At 37.2% G+C, this 14,843-nt stretch overlaps 1 protein-coding gene across 2 annotated transcripts in view; it reads left to right on the forward strand.

Annotated features, from left to right (window-relative positions):
- LOC107732673 (TSC22 domain family protein 2-like) overlaps positions 1-14,843 on the forward strand; it is a 32,232-nt gene that overhangs the window by 15,510 nt on the left and 1,879 nt on the right. For both annotated transcript variants that reach the window (XM_016544080.1, XM_016544077.1), the window contains one exon: positions 14,047-14,098. In XM_016544080.1, the coding sequence (XP_016399566.1) occupies positions 14,047-14,098 (52 nt within the window). The remainder of the gene's footprint in view (positions 1-14,046; positions 14,099-14,843) is intronic.

Here is a 14,843-nt window from a genome sequence, read left to right on the forward strand (position 1 = left end):
TTTAAGTCTGGCTCTGGGAACATTGAGCAATCTATGACTACCGGATCGAAGAGCTCGAGAAGGGATATGTGGAGATCGAAGCTCAGATAGATATGAGGGGGCTAAGTTGTTTAGGGACTTAAAAACAAAAACTAGGGTTTTGAACTCCACTCTAAACCGGACAGGCAGCCAATGCAATGATGCTAACGCAGGTGTAATGTGAATGGATTTACAGAGGCCCAATAAAAGTCTTGCTGATGCATTTTGAACCAACTGGAGATGGGCCAGGGAAGTAGTGTTCATTCCACAATAAACCTCCAAGAATTCTTGCTAAGTTGTCTCATTAAAATGTGTAATTTGTAGAACTTTTCTCTATGAACAAAATGTCCATTAGAGGTGTTTTTAATGTGGTTTTGCATGAGTACATTGAGTACTAGTTTACTTAAACCTCAGAGGCACAAATTGACATTTGATTATGATTGAAAATTCAGTAGTTCTTGAACAAAGGGAGGGTAGTCCTGACAGTGAGCCAGAAGGATTTTACATTACTGTGTGACTCATAACTCTGGTGGGAAGGATGGTATTCACTTCAAGAGCAGATTTCTGATATTTGCTACATGTTTGCTCCTGTCCCCACTGAAGCACAGTGTTGACAGCCATCAAAGTCTAACCGTGATGATATAAAAACATGAATTACTCTTTCAAAATCTTGAAAAGAGAGAAAAGATTTCATTTTGGAAAGAAGGCGGAGATGAAAAACACAGGATCTAACCACTGAGTTTACTTGTTTGTCTAGTTTCAGCTCATTATCAAGCAAAACGCTTGTTAACAAGAGTTTTGGCTTGAAATGTGACATGGTGATCATTAACAAACTTTGTGAGAATGCCACTAGGGGGACCAAAGAATATCATTTCCATTTTCTTTTTCGTTTAGATTACGAAAATTTGATGACATCCAGATTTTTATGTCGTCCATACACTCCATTAGAGGGCCCAGGGAGATGTTAACTGAGCGTTTAAGGGGCAAATAAATCTGGGTGTCATCGGCATAGCAATGAAAAGATACACCATGCTTTCGGAAAATAGAGCCCAATGGGAGCATATATAAAGAAAAAAGGGTAGGAGCTAGTATAGATCCCTGCGGGACCCCACATGGGAGATTGGCAGCTGATGACATGAGGTTGCCAAGGCAAACAGAGAATCTCCTGTCCTTCAAATAGGAACTAAACCAGCTTAAAACTGTTTCCGTCATGCCCATTTTTATTGAAATTAAACACTTCATTTAATATTTGTAGGACTATATTTTTATATTTATTGTTATATATGATTATTTCCCCTTTCAATTCGTGTATCGCTTTACCTAATTAACGTTCTGTATAAGGTTAATTATGCTAGTATTTGCTACCATATATTTAGCAAATACTGTAAACGCCTGACAGTTATGATTGTATTTATGCCCGTGTGTGATGATAAATGAGCGTGTTGTGTTTTCATTTACAAATAGTAGTTCTTGAACAAAGGGAGGGTTGTACTGACAGTGAGCCAGAAGGATTTTACATTACTGTGTGACTCATAACTCTGGTGGGAAGGATGGTATTCATGTCAAGAGCAGATTTCTGATATTTGCTACATGTTCGCTCCTGTCCCCACTGAAGCACAATGTTGACAGCCATCAAACCATCGCCCTGAAAGGGCCTTTTTTTTTGATCACATGCATTTTAAGCACGTCTTGAGACTGATTTCTTGTGCTGTGACTCACAATCGAATGCCTGCAGATTTTGATAATTTGATCTGATTGAAATGATGAACTGTAGTAAATTTCAGATTAACATTTTATATTCAGAACCATAAAACAATTTAACAGCAATTTTGCATGAGAATGATTGTCATAGATCATTAGGACAGTTGCATGTTTAATGCTTATTCATAGTCTGAACCTCTCTGAGAGTATTTGTGACAGGCATCGATGCAGATACGGAAACTTGTGCTTCTTATTTGACTATTTATCCCACTCTTTTATCTCCATCCAAAGGCTCCAGGGCTTTTAGTTACAGGCAGATTTCCATGGAAATACTTTAGTTTGACAATATTTGCATGTCTTTTTTATCCCTGTTTGTTTGTATTAAGTGCAAATGCATTGACTTTTTTGTAGAATTAATTTGTTTGAGAACTGAGAAAGACCGTTCCATTAATAGGCGCGGCGTCGTGGTCACATAACCACTTCGGGAGTGCATTATTTCTTTAATAATTTTAACGGCCTGGAGACACAATCACACATCAATTGTTCAGATGATTTGTTTCAAGACATTTGACATGTTTCCGTCCTGAAATCTCGTGGTGTTGAACTAGCTCATTTTTTATGCACCTCATCCCAAACCTTCCATTGCAAATTCCAAAACGTCATTTTAGAGCTAATAACGGAGGCTTGAGCCATTGATATGCAGGCTAATGCAGTTATTAATGCAGTCTAACGCAGTACTATAGTATTTATAATTATAGTCTGTTGATTAGCTGAAATAAAATTAAATGTTAAATTCAACCTTTAAACTGCATAAAATTCCAGTCAGCATAATCAAAGCTTTATTGGCATGTCGGGCATATACAGTAGGCTATTATTTACAAAACTAGAGCCTGACCGATATGGGTTTTTTGGGCCCGATGCCGATATGTTACCGATATTAGGGAGTAAAAAAAGTCTGATATCGATATATCAGCCGATATTCTTTGTGTATTTTATAGTACAGTACCAGTCAAAAGTTTGGGGACACTTCCCATTCGTGTGTCCAAACTTTTGACTGGTACTGTATATAGAATACAGAATATACATGTATTAATGCAGTCTAATGCGGTTATTAGAGAGAGAGAGGGAAAGAGAGCGATTAAGCGCGTGTGAATACGTGTATCTGTGCGTCTCTCAGCAGCGTTCAGCAGCAGCGTCTTACTAATAGCGAATCTTTAAGTTAAACTGCTTCAAGAACCTCGCAACTGAGAAATGTCATGTAGCTTTTCAGCTGCGAAACTATTTTATTGATAAACTTTTGTCAGCGCTGACCCGCGAATTTCTGTTCGCGTCTCCGCGTGTGTGCGCGACTGCGTGTCTGTACTGTGTGTGCGTCTGTGAGAGAGACTGGGAGAATGAAAGCGTGATTTCCGTAGCCTACATAAAAAAGGTGGAAGACATGGAAATAGTTTGTCATTTTTTACCCTATTGTTTGTTATATATATTTTGTAATATAATATATATTTATAAATTATATTATTTATTTATTCTGGTGTTTTGGTTCTTTTACTGTTGTAGATACAGCTTTTTCCCGTTTAAATTTTTCTGGACTCCTATTTAATGGTTAAATTAAATTTTATTAATCAAAAAGCATGTCTAATTAATTAAAATCATGAAACTTAAACCGTTTAACATCAATTTATTACAATTGAACAGAAATGACATGTTTAGGGCCCAAATTTATTTTATTTTTTTTCAACCTTACGTTTTATTGTTACCAAATTCTGTTTTAGCATGTCTAATAATTTGAAAGCATAAAAACAAGTTTCATTTACTATTCATGCAATAGCCTTATGATTTTTTCCCCCTCAGAAATTATGTGTTGTATATTTACGTTTTTAAGGCATAAAACATTAATTTAATTAATGAAAATTAAAAAATTTATTTTTTGGAAAATAAATGGGATTTAATATTACATTTAAAACACTGAAGAAATATTGTATGATTATTCCTTAAAAATAAGGTTTTAATAATTTTAGTAGTAGTAGCAGCCTATTATGTACATTCTACTGAACAATAGTAATATATTTCTGCCGCATCCTCTTTTGGAAGACCAAACAAAGTAGTTTCGCTTTCACAACGAAGCACACAGCGTCTCCACGACATGGCGGCAGTTTCAACAATACTACAGTGAGAATAAAAGTTACGCCTTCTTTCTTTGCGTGAACATTTGGGAGGCGTTATGCAAATCTTCCCAGATCGTGACGTAGGTTTGTTGGGGGCGTGTTAGAACGAGCCGTTTTAGGTAGGCGTGGCTGACTCTTAACTTTTATAAAGAATATCTCTTTGGTTTTGAGACTTTAGTGTTTGCAACTTTACAGATCTTCTTTATGCACCAAGAGCTTGTAACACTCCAAAGATAAAGGAAAAATTGAAATCGCATCATATGACCCCTTTAATATCACCGGAAGCGTCACAAGCGTTTCAGTACGAGTAGTAAACAAAACCGCACATCTGCGCCATTCATTAACATCGAGACACGCAGAATTCATATTTAAATAGTCGTTTCGCGGCTTAATATTCACAAATACTAGTGGGAGTGTGCTCACTTGTGTGTGCGCGCGCGCATCGGGGCGGAATGTTACTACAACCATGTAATGTAGAGACAGAAATTACATGCCCTCGTTTAAATAAGATAAATAACATAAGGCTATTTAGTTTGTTTAATAAAAGAACAAGGTATAGACATGTTCTATAGGAAAGGTAACGTTAAATGACTTTTGTTGTGATCTGGCGCTATAGAGAAAATAAAATTAAAATTAACTTGACCTTCAAGGGGGGCGGGGGTGCTGTTGGGAGGGCGGGCCGCCCCCCCTGATATAATGGCAGGGGAAACACTGAGATATCCCATAGTATAGCAAAAATATTATTTATCTCTTCATTGTGTTTGGGCCCCCCTGGACGAGCGAACATAGGCATGTGCCTAGAATGCCTATGCGTAAATCCGGCCCTGCTGATTCCGTCTGTTACATCTGTGTGTAGCTGTTCCAAAATTATATTTGTATATGTGGCGTATGAATGGTTCACTCAAAAAACCTAATCTTTGGTTGGAGCACAAAGAGATATTTTGCAGAATGTCCAAGCTGCTCTTCTCCACACAAAGTAGACCAGTCAGTTATTCAGTGAAAATTTTTTCTCTCATTGTAACTCAACTCTTCATGGAGCTTGACAGGCCATGGTCTACTTATTTTGTATGGAGAAGAGCAGCTTGGACTATTTCAACATCTCCTTCTCAATTACACAAAAGAAAGTAGTTTAGGCTAATTGGAAATAACCTTGGACCACAAAACCAGTCATAAGGGTCAATTTTTTGAAATTGAGATTTATACATCATCTGAAAGCTGAAATAAATAAGTTTTCCATTGATGTATGGTTTGTTAGGATAGGACAATATTTGGCCGAGATACAACTATATGAAAATCTGGAATCTGAGGGTGCAAAAAAATCTAAATATTGAGAAAATCGTCTTTAAAGTTGTCCAAATGAAGTTCTTAGCAATGCATATTACTAATCAAAAATTAAGTTTGAAATTAAATGTCCACTGAGTGGCGCTAAAATGCGTGTTCAATTCTTGACTGTGGCCATGTTTTTATTACGTAAGTACAGGCACGTATTGCTGCGTTTTTTCATGTTGCTTCAGAATAAAAAAAAAAGTTAATGCTCTATCTTGTTGGAAAATAACAAACACCCTACACCAAACCCAACCCTAAACTTACACAATAGTGTTAACGGAAGCAAAAGTGATATAAAAATGATCAACCGCTGATGCAACCCTGCTATTTTAACTTCCTTATACGTTGGTTTGAGCTGTTTTGTCGGACCGTAGTTTCACGGGATTCGTACCGGAGCGCTTCACCTCAGAAGTGCAATGCAAACCTACTGCATTTGAAAACCCATACATATGAAGCTGTATATGTGACGCCAATCAGTTTTCAAATCTCGCAGCATGTGAAAATCATTTTGAAGTCGTAATATAATATTGTGCAAGGAATTGTGTGAAAGTTAGGCTTTCTTAATCAAAACTCTGGACCTGTAAATCATACTTTGTGTGGAAAGGTATAAAAGTTGTTAAAGTTTTACTGCCTCAAGTGTTCATTTCAACTGGACACTGCAGCGGTTTGTACGTATAGATACCTGTACGTTTTTGGGTTTTGCAAAAAGGGAGATAGAGTCACGTATTTCCAATGAGCATGCGTAGAAAAAGTCATACTTGTCTGGAACAATATGAGTAAAAGACAGTATTTTCATTATTGAGCAAACCTGCATGTTTTTGTAAAGATGTCCTCACAAATTCAGATTACAAAATCAGTTGGCTTTCAAGATTAATTGAATTTGGTTAACCTTTTTCTTCACACATGTTCTAGAAAACTGCAACGGCTGGCTAAATCCAGCACAGTGTTAAGCCCTTGGAAATCAGAGTTCAAATAGGGGTTGTGTAATGGATTCCTTTGTTTTGGATTAGAATTTAGAATTTCAGAATTTAGAATGAAGAAAGCAGCAGAGCAAAGATTGTGAGCTAGCAAGGATTGCCATTGATTCTAGGCCAGCTAGTTCACAGTAGTTCACAACCTGCTTATCCGACACTTAAAGTTCAATTGTGTGGTTACATCTGCAAATAGACTTTAACATGTGTTATGTAGTGAAAATTAAAAATATATACTGCAAATATCTGCAAATAGCCCACATTAATTCAACTTGGATGAATGTTTTGAGTGATTTTACTTAAGATAGTGTCATATCATTTTAGATGTGTAGCTTTAGGACCAAAGTCAAATCAGTGTTTTTAGAAGTTGATTTGACCGAAAAATTACTTAAGAGCACCTCCCATGGGTGCCATGTTCTTGTAATTAAGTAGCATTTTGACACTGGGCATTTACCACTTGACTTTTGCCATTTGCAGTGTTGACTGGCTAAGTGTGCGGGTTGTTGGAAAATGATTCAATATTAGATTGATTCATTAAAGTGTTTTCAAAGTGTAGACTGAGACTCATCAGCATTTCCATCCTCATTTTCTCTGTAAAACAATGAATGCTTGCAGATTTAAATAAGCCTTTTAACTCAGCTATAGCATGCATTCTGCTAAACAGCAGGAGGCGCCTGTTGGAGTGCGTGTGGACGGAGGTGGTAACACCGGGTGATCCGCATGAATCACAGGGGCCCACATGACTCCCACCAGCGGTAGGAGGTCATTGATTCTAGATCAGCTGTGTGCAGACCAAAAACATTATGCAACAGCTCAACAAATCAATTAACAGCATCTCTCAAGACTCTGGACTTGTTTACAACAAATGGGTGTTGAGGATGAATCACTCATGACTCTGATTTGAAGCCGAAGGAACTACATGAACTTGAAGATACCCTCTGAAAGACATTTTAAACCCATTCACACTGAACAAGTTTTTGCATTTTTCTTTATTATGTAATCATGCTTTAAATCGAATTGCTTGACCGTTGCATGTGCGTATTTCGCAGCATCTCGCGCATGATGTGGCATTCTGAAAACGCTACTCAGTTTTTACTAGTGATGCACCAAAATTTCGCCAGCTGAAAACAGGTTTCAGATGAAAACTTTGCCTGCAACAGCTAAACATGTCAGCTGTGTAGAAGGTAGAGCTGGTTGATATCTATTTTTTTAAACAATCTTCATTTTGATGAACTGAGATATTTTATTCTGTGTAGGGTTGTGACGGTGAGGAAATTTTCCCACCGGTTAATCGATGTGTGACAACACCGGTAATACCGGTATCACCGCGGGGTTTTCCTAATGTAAATTTTTGCAATAATGTCTTGTAGGGGTTGAACGACTTCAGATTTTTTTAAGTCGACATTTATGTGATGAAAGTCGAGTCGACGTCGACTAGTCGCTGCCCACATGGCTATTGCTCCTATAACAGCTCATTTTTATCAGTTCTTTTGTCTTTGGGTCGTTATATTTCTCACAGATTTCTTCTCATTCTAAATCAGATACAGATAAAGTAGCACAGTAAAGATTACCTTTATATGAACGCATTAGTGAGAGCGATTGTGTGTGAGTTCATTCTACCTGAAGAAATCATATTGAGAAATCATAGAACAGTGTTGACTACATTTTCATGCTTCTGAATGAATTCTGTAGCGTGAATGTGGACTTCAAATATTTCTTACCTTGTTGCGCCCTCTATAGGACCAGCGACTAGTCGACGCCAAGCTTAAACTGTCACGCAATTCTTTCTCGAGTCGATTCTGAGCTTAGTTTTGAACAGCAGATGGCGCTGCATGCTTCAGTAATAGCCGTACTCTGCTTGTTTCCAAACCCTTACACACACTTGCACCTAAAATAATCATTCATAAAATTCGAAAAGGTTGAAGCGAATTACAAGGGTGTTCACAGTGGGCTGTGTTTACATTAATCTCGCGTTATAAAAGCATTCTGAGTCGAGGTGAAATTACATGATTCAGTCGAACGCACAAGCGCTCATCTTCATGAGCGTTTGAGTGTGCGGATAAAAACTAGATTAGAGCACCATCTGCTGTTAAAATCTAAGCTCAGAATCGATTCCAGAAAGAATGGCGATGCACGAATCGATTCTGCATCGATTTATCATCACAGCCCTAGTGCTACCCCTAATGTCTTGAAGAATGCAAATGAATCTCAAGTTCCAAAATGATAAAAAGTAATACCACAAAACTACCATACAAGTAGAACTAGTGCACCATGAATTCACATAACTTTATTAGACCAAAAGTCGGCGTTATTCACTGAAATTATTGACTTTCATCTTGGTTTTCTTTGGCGTGTTCATGAGCTAAGTAGATAGGTCCCCGATTTGTGAACAAATCATTGTTTTGAGTCAAATCTTTTGGTGACTCAGTTGGTCTAGTTAGTAAATCAGATCCATTTTTGAGTTATATTCACTGGCTCTTGTCGCCGCCGATAGCCTTGTGGGCAGTGTGCCGACATTCAGCGCCGTTGCGCTATGGGTGTCCCGAGTTCGAACCCTGACTCGAGGACCTTTCCCGATCCTGCCCCCCTATCTCTCCCACTTCGCTTCCTGTGAGCTCAGATCTGTCCTTTCATAATAAAGGCAAAAATAAATAATTCACTGGCTCGATTATCAATTGGTTAGTTGCACAAAGCTGTCATATGACTTCAGAAATCATATGGACTACTTTAAGTGTTTTTGTTCTTGTTGCGATTTAACAGCGTAAGTCCTTGTTCGTTGTAATTGCATGGGAAAAAGCGACCAGGATATTCAAAATGTCATCTTTTGTGTTTCTCAGAGGAAAGTCAAGTCATACATGTTTAAAGCGACAGAGTCCAGTATCTCTTCATTTGTCATTGTATTACCCTGCAAAGAGAACTTTTGAGAACAGTCAACATTAAATGCATTTTAGAGTTGTTATCCAAAGGTTTTTTAAAATGTGCAGTTTTATAGTGTTTCACCATGTTACTCACCATGAAAATGGCCAAGGCATGGCGTTAAAACACCAGCCAACTTAACCATGCGGAAACATTTTTTAAAACTTGTTTGCACTTAAGATGGAAATATCACGTTTTCAGATATAGCCAAAATACCCTCAGAGTTCAAAATATTTTTTGTACGTGTTCCTCTCCACGTCTATCAATTTTACTAATACCAGGTTCTTTTCTTAAGAAATGAGTTTCCCCATTTGTGGGCAAGTATCAGTTGGAATAGACTGGAATTCAAGTGTGTGTGTTTTGCTAGTCACGATGCAACATGCAGATAGATTTGACGTCATACGCATAAACCATACTGTGTGGTTGTTGAGAATGGGGTAATAAGATTTTGTCATGTCAACTGATATTGACAAAACTTGCAAGAACTACATGATTCATTCATAGGCTCATCAATACTAAACCTCCAGTAAATGACTGATTAGTGAATTCAGCATTTTGATTTAACAAAAATGTGCAAACTAACTTTTAAAGGGGTCATATGATGCGATTTCAAGTTTTCCTTTCTCTTTGGAGTGTTACAAGCTGATTGTGCATAGATAAGATCCCTGAAGTTGCAAAGACTAAAGTCTCAAAACCAAAGAGATATTCTTTATCAAAGTTAAGACTCTGCCACGCCCCCCTAAAACGGCTCGTTCTAACACACCCCACATATCTACCTCACTATGTGAAAATATTTGCTTAATGCCGCCCAAATGTGCACGCAAAGAAAGAAGGCATGGTTTCAGTAACCGCAGTTAGTGTTGAAGCAACATGTCAGGGAGACGCTGTGTTTCTAGGCGAAAGCAAAAGCACTATATTTGGCCTTCCGAAAGTAGATGCATTAAGATTACTTACAACAGAACAGCAATGCATTTTATGGACGACCGTTTCATGAACCTAGGAGAGGAGGTAATTCTGACTTTGCTATGACAATCTGGCACTTCTGAATCAGCTACTGTTTTGTTATTAGTTTAAGTATTTGCTATTGACTGTTCAAATGCGGAGTTTTGCGCATCGTGCGTGCGTGCGCGTGACAGAGTGAGAGAGAGATCACAGTGGAGGCAGCTGTCTTAACCGTGGCTTGTGTACTGCAAACACATACCAGCTTCATCACTGTGTCTGTCACGCGACTCTGTTCCCCTTTCGGGCTCTGTCTTTACATTTATTTTGAAAGATGAAGCTCGCGATTATGGTAAGGGGCGTTACATTTCCGACGAGTGCTTGCGGTGTTCGGCCAATCACAATGCACTGGGTCAGCTGGCCAATCAGAGCAGACTGCGCTTGTCGGAAGGAGGGACTTTGTAGAAAACGAAGCGTTTGAGAGAGGCGGGGCATAGAGGACCTACAATAATGTACAGTATTTGAAAAATAATGTGTTTTTTTAACATTAAAGCATGTCAACATATTCTGTTACACCAAATACACAAAATAATGATCTTTAAAAAAAGCATCATATGACCCCTTTAAAAAAGAAAAAAAGTACATGATGCACAAGAAACACGTTACAGGTTGTTTCTTTAACTTTGAAAATTACACCTGCTTTGCAAGTGTAGTGACTATTTAAAGTTGCATTCATGTATTCTTTCATATACAGCCAACAATACATTGTATGGGTCAAAATTATCGATTTTTCTTTTATGCCAAAAATCATTAGGATATTAAGTAAAGATCATGTTTCATGAAGATATTTTGTAATTTTCCTACCGTAAATATATCACAACTTAATTTTTGATTAGTAATATGCATTGCTAAGAACTTCATTTGGACAACTTTAAAGGCGATTTTCTCAATATTTAGATTTTTTTGCACCCTCAGATTCAAAATTTTCAAATAGTTGTATCTCGTCCAATTATTGTCCTATCCTAACAAACCATACATCAATGGAAAACTTATTTATTCAGCTTTCAGCTGATGTATAAATCTCAATTTCGTAAAATTGACCCGTATAACTGGTTTTGTGCTCCAGGGTCACATTTTTATTTTTCCATGGCACACTCTTGTTGATATTCACTTTATTGAAAGATAAGAATCTTATTTCCAAGTTAAGGAACTGCCTTTTCTGCCAAGAGTTAGTGGGATATCAGTGAATTTAACTGAATTTTGATCAAGATATATATATTTTTTTAAATAGTTTCCTGCGAATTCTGGATCCTGTGGAAATGGTGCCCCAAGAATCGTAGAAAGTGTAGGAATTGTTTCCTAAAGGTCATATTTAGGCAAACAGTTTTGAATTCAGCGGTCAGTTGGTGTATATATAGACTAGCATGCACTATTCTGATGCAACTATTTGACGACAAGCAGGTGTTGCCACCAGTTTAGAGCAGATGCAGTGGACACCAGGGACAACTTGATCCATTTGGGTTTAATTGCAGCTTTCACACCTTTTTGACTCGGTCTAATTTAAGAGACATCTGAGAGGAGTGCAGAAGTGACTGCTTTTTCATGCTAATACATTCATGAAATAGTTTTACACATGAATGTATCTGATAATGGAAGATTCTTGTAGTCTAGGATAAGTCTGTTCATTTTGACAGCACTTTTTTTTTTCAGATTTAGTTTAGCGCCTGAAGGAATGCGTTAGTTGCGCAGGTTGTGAAATTTAAGGACACTTGATGCGGTTTGGGAGACCTATGATCTGCAGTGGCATGTGTCGGTTTGCATGTACACGTCTGTTTGACGTGCCTGCGATCCAGTTCACGATCCCTGGTAAGGACGACAGAGAACAAGATCTAGAAAGCACACGCATCCTAGAAAAAAAGCTTAAGCTTGTTTTTGTGACCACCGAGTACCCAAAATTAAATTGGAGGCTGGTGACTTCTTTGCGGTCATCGTCCTTGAATGCACTACCTAACGCATTTCTTATTGAAAAACACTCAAGTAATGACCTTTTTTGTGTGTTGAATACATTTTTGTATTCGTTTAGGGACTAATTCTAATATAAAGAGTTTAAAATTCAAGGAATGCTTTTTTGTTCACTTTTAACCAATTTATAATTGATTTCAGGTTTGTGCATGTTAAGTATTTGCATAATTAGTCAAAGCGGATCTGCCTTTCCATTGTAAATAATAGCTAGCTATATATATATATATACAGTGGGTACGGAAAGTATTCAGACCCTTTAGATGAAAATTTCAGATAGCACTTAGAGGCTTTTGCATCTGAACTCTTCATATACACTACCAGTCAAAAATTTTGAATAATTAAGGGTTATGTATTTATTTGTTGATCCAAGAAGTCTCTTCTGCTTACCGAGGCTGCATTTGTTTGTTCAGAAATATACTAAAGCAGTAATACTGTGAGATATTATTACAATTTAAAATAACGGTTTTATTTAAAAAAATTTTTTTAAATGTAACTTCCAGCATCGTTTAGTGTCACATGAGCCTTCAGAAATCACTCAAATAATGTATTTTCGAAATCTTCCTGACCGTTTCCTAAAATGTTTGCTTTGAAAGCATTAAAAAGTCGTTTGTATGATATAAACTTTAATAAGACAACTCCCAATCACAGACGAGGAAACACGAGCGGCTTGCTGATGCGTGGCCCCGCCTCTCGGGTGATGTCACTCGCCGGCCACGCCCCCTGAGAGCACAGATTGCTTAAATCCTGAAGAGCGCCTCTACTACTAACACACTTGTGTGTCTGAGACTAAACGATTACCAACATGCGCTGCAAGATGAGTTATTGCCTGCCATACTCTCCTGGCTCCTCTCCTGCATATTCTGGGAGGTTGTTATCATGCAGAGCACGATGCAGGTAAACGTTATGAATTTATAACAGGATTGAAACGCGATGCCTTTTATTATTTTCCCGAGATAAACTCTTGAGCGCATTCTGATGTGCTTTGGGTGACTTTTCTGAAAAGACGCTTCGTTTCTTAGTTTTCTTAGTTATGTATCATTGTTGTGAAAACGTTTGTGTTAAATGTGGGTTTATGATGTGACATTATTATGTGAGATTAGTGAATGTTGTGTTGTGTTGCGGAATAAGCCTAAGGACATGTAACGTTACGCAGCGTTTGAGTTCATTAATATGAATGCATCTAAAAACGTGCAGGTTGTACGTTATACTAAAACTCTTCCGCGTGCGCGGTGTTTGTTAAGCGGAGTATAATTATTTATTATCAGTTTATCGATTGTTTTGATGGTAGAAATCTAAGCAGCCGTTCACGCAGCGTTGTTGCGCAACCAAATGACAGAACAGAAAGAGTAAAACTGATCTCGAGGGTCTCGAGGAGGGTTTAAAAAAGATTTACTGCTTTTAACTGGTCATAAAAACGCAGCGTTCATCGCACAACACGCGACGCAACGGCCTGACGCGCGTTTTCATTGATGGTAAGCAAGAACGCGTTCTGTGTGAACGGCCACTCACAGTATTTATTTTCCCTTCTGGCCAAGGTTTTTGTTAATAATTGCTACTTTCACTTGATATTTAGTTCTGTCTATTGGTAGTTTTGTTGTAAATGTTTGTACTTTGCAATAGTTATACCTTCATAACTTAACTGTTTATGCACACATTCTGGATCTATTTCCGTATGCGTAATGGAATATAATATTGGCAGGTTGTTTTGGATGTGGAGTGTGTGCAAGCCTGATTTCTATCTCATCTCGCAGCACTCAACACCTGTATGATTTTATATGATACCTGCTGATAAGCACAACAAGGAAATGTCATCTAAATGTACCATTCTGTGCAGGCATAGTTGGCAGCTAGTTAGTTGGAAGTGTGATTTAACCGATATGATGCAACGAGCCTGACAGGACTTGACAGAAATATTCCTTAGAAGAGATCCCAATGTAAACTCTTCTTTTTTTTTTTTTTTTAAAGCATAGTCTGTTTTCTTTCTGCAGTGCCTCTGGCGCCAGTGTTGTGGCCATTGATAACAAAATAGAGCAAGCTATGGTGAGTATTTACTTTTTTTTTTTTTCTTAAATATGTTAATGCATTTATCAGTGAATTAAAAATAACTGATATTTTACTTAGGGCATAAAGGAAAGAAATGTTAAGTTTATACAACTGTCATGATTTTATTATAAATAAAAACGCATGATCTTTCATTTATATATATATATATGTCTACAAATATAAGAGAAAAAAAACTTTGACCTTTTATGACAAGACAAAGTAATTAAAGTTAATATGGTGCAATTAATAATTCTTGATATTTGTAAACAATACTTTCTGCTTTTTGAAAAATGATTAGGATGTGTCCAACCTTTTACTTTTTATCTATTTATTTTTACTTGATTGTTATACTACATGGCATTTTTGGAGTCATTAAATTGAAACTTTTCTGGAAAAGTTTTTCAAATCCGTATGAAACCAGAATAAATATCAAGAGTACTTTTATAATAACTTGCATTTATCACGAACAGACTCGATGTAATAAATCCCATTGTTTGGAGAAAAGTTCTTCCATTCAAGGAGTTTTTTTTGTAAAAAAAACAACAAAAAAAACACTTTATACCTAAACATGTTATATTACACAAGTGCTGGTAAATTAAACCATATATAATTTTAGAGTTTTAAGCAAAAATAGATCTGATACAATTTTTTCTTGCCATAAAAATAGCCACAGAAGCTGGCATGACACACACACACACACACACACACACACACACACTCTCTCTCTCACACTCACACACAC

The sequence above is a fragment of the Sinocyclocheilus rhinocerous genome, unplaced genomic scaffold (genome assembly GCF_001515625.1).
Source record: "Sinocyclocheilus rhinocerous isolate Xijiao unplaced genomic scaffold, SAMN03320098_v1.1 scaffold579, whole genome shotgun sequence".
Taxonomy (NCBI): domain Eukaryota; kingdom Metazoa; phylum Chordata; class Actinopteri; order Cypriniformes; family Cyprinidae; genus Sinocyclocheilus; species Sinocyclocheilus rhinocerous.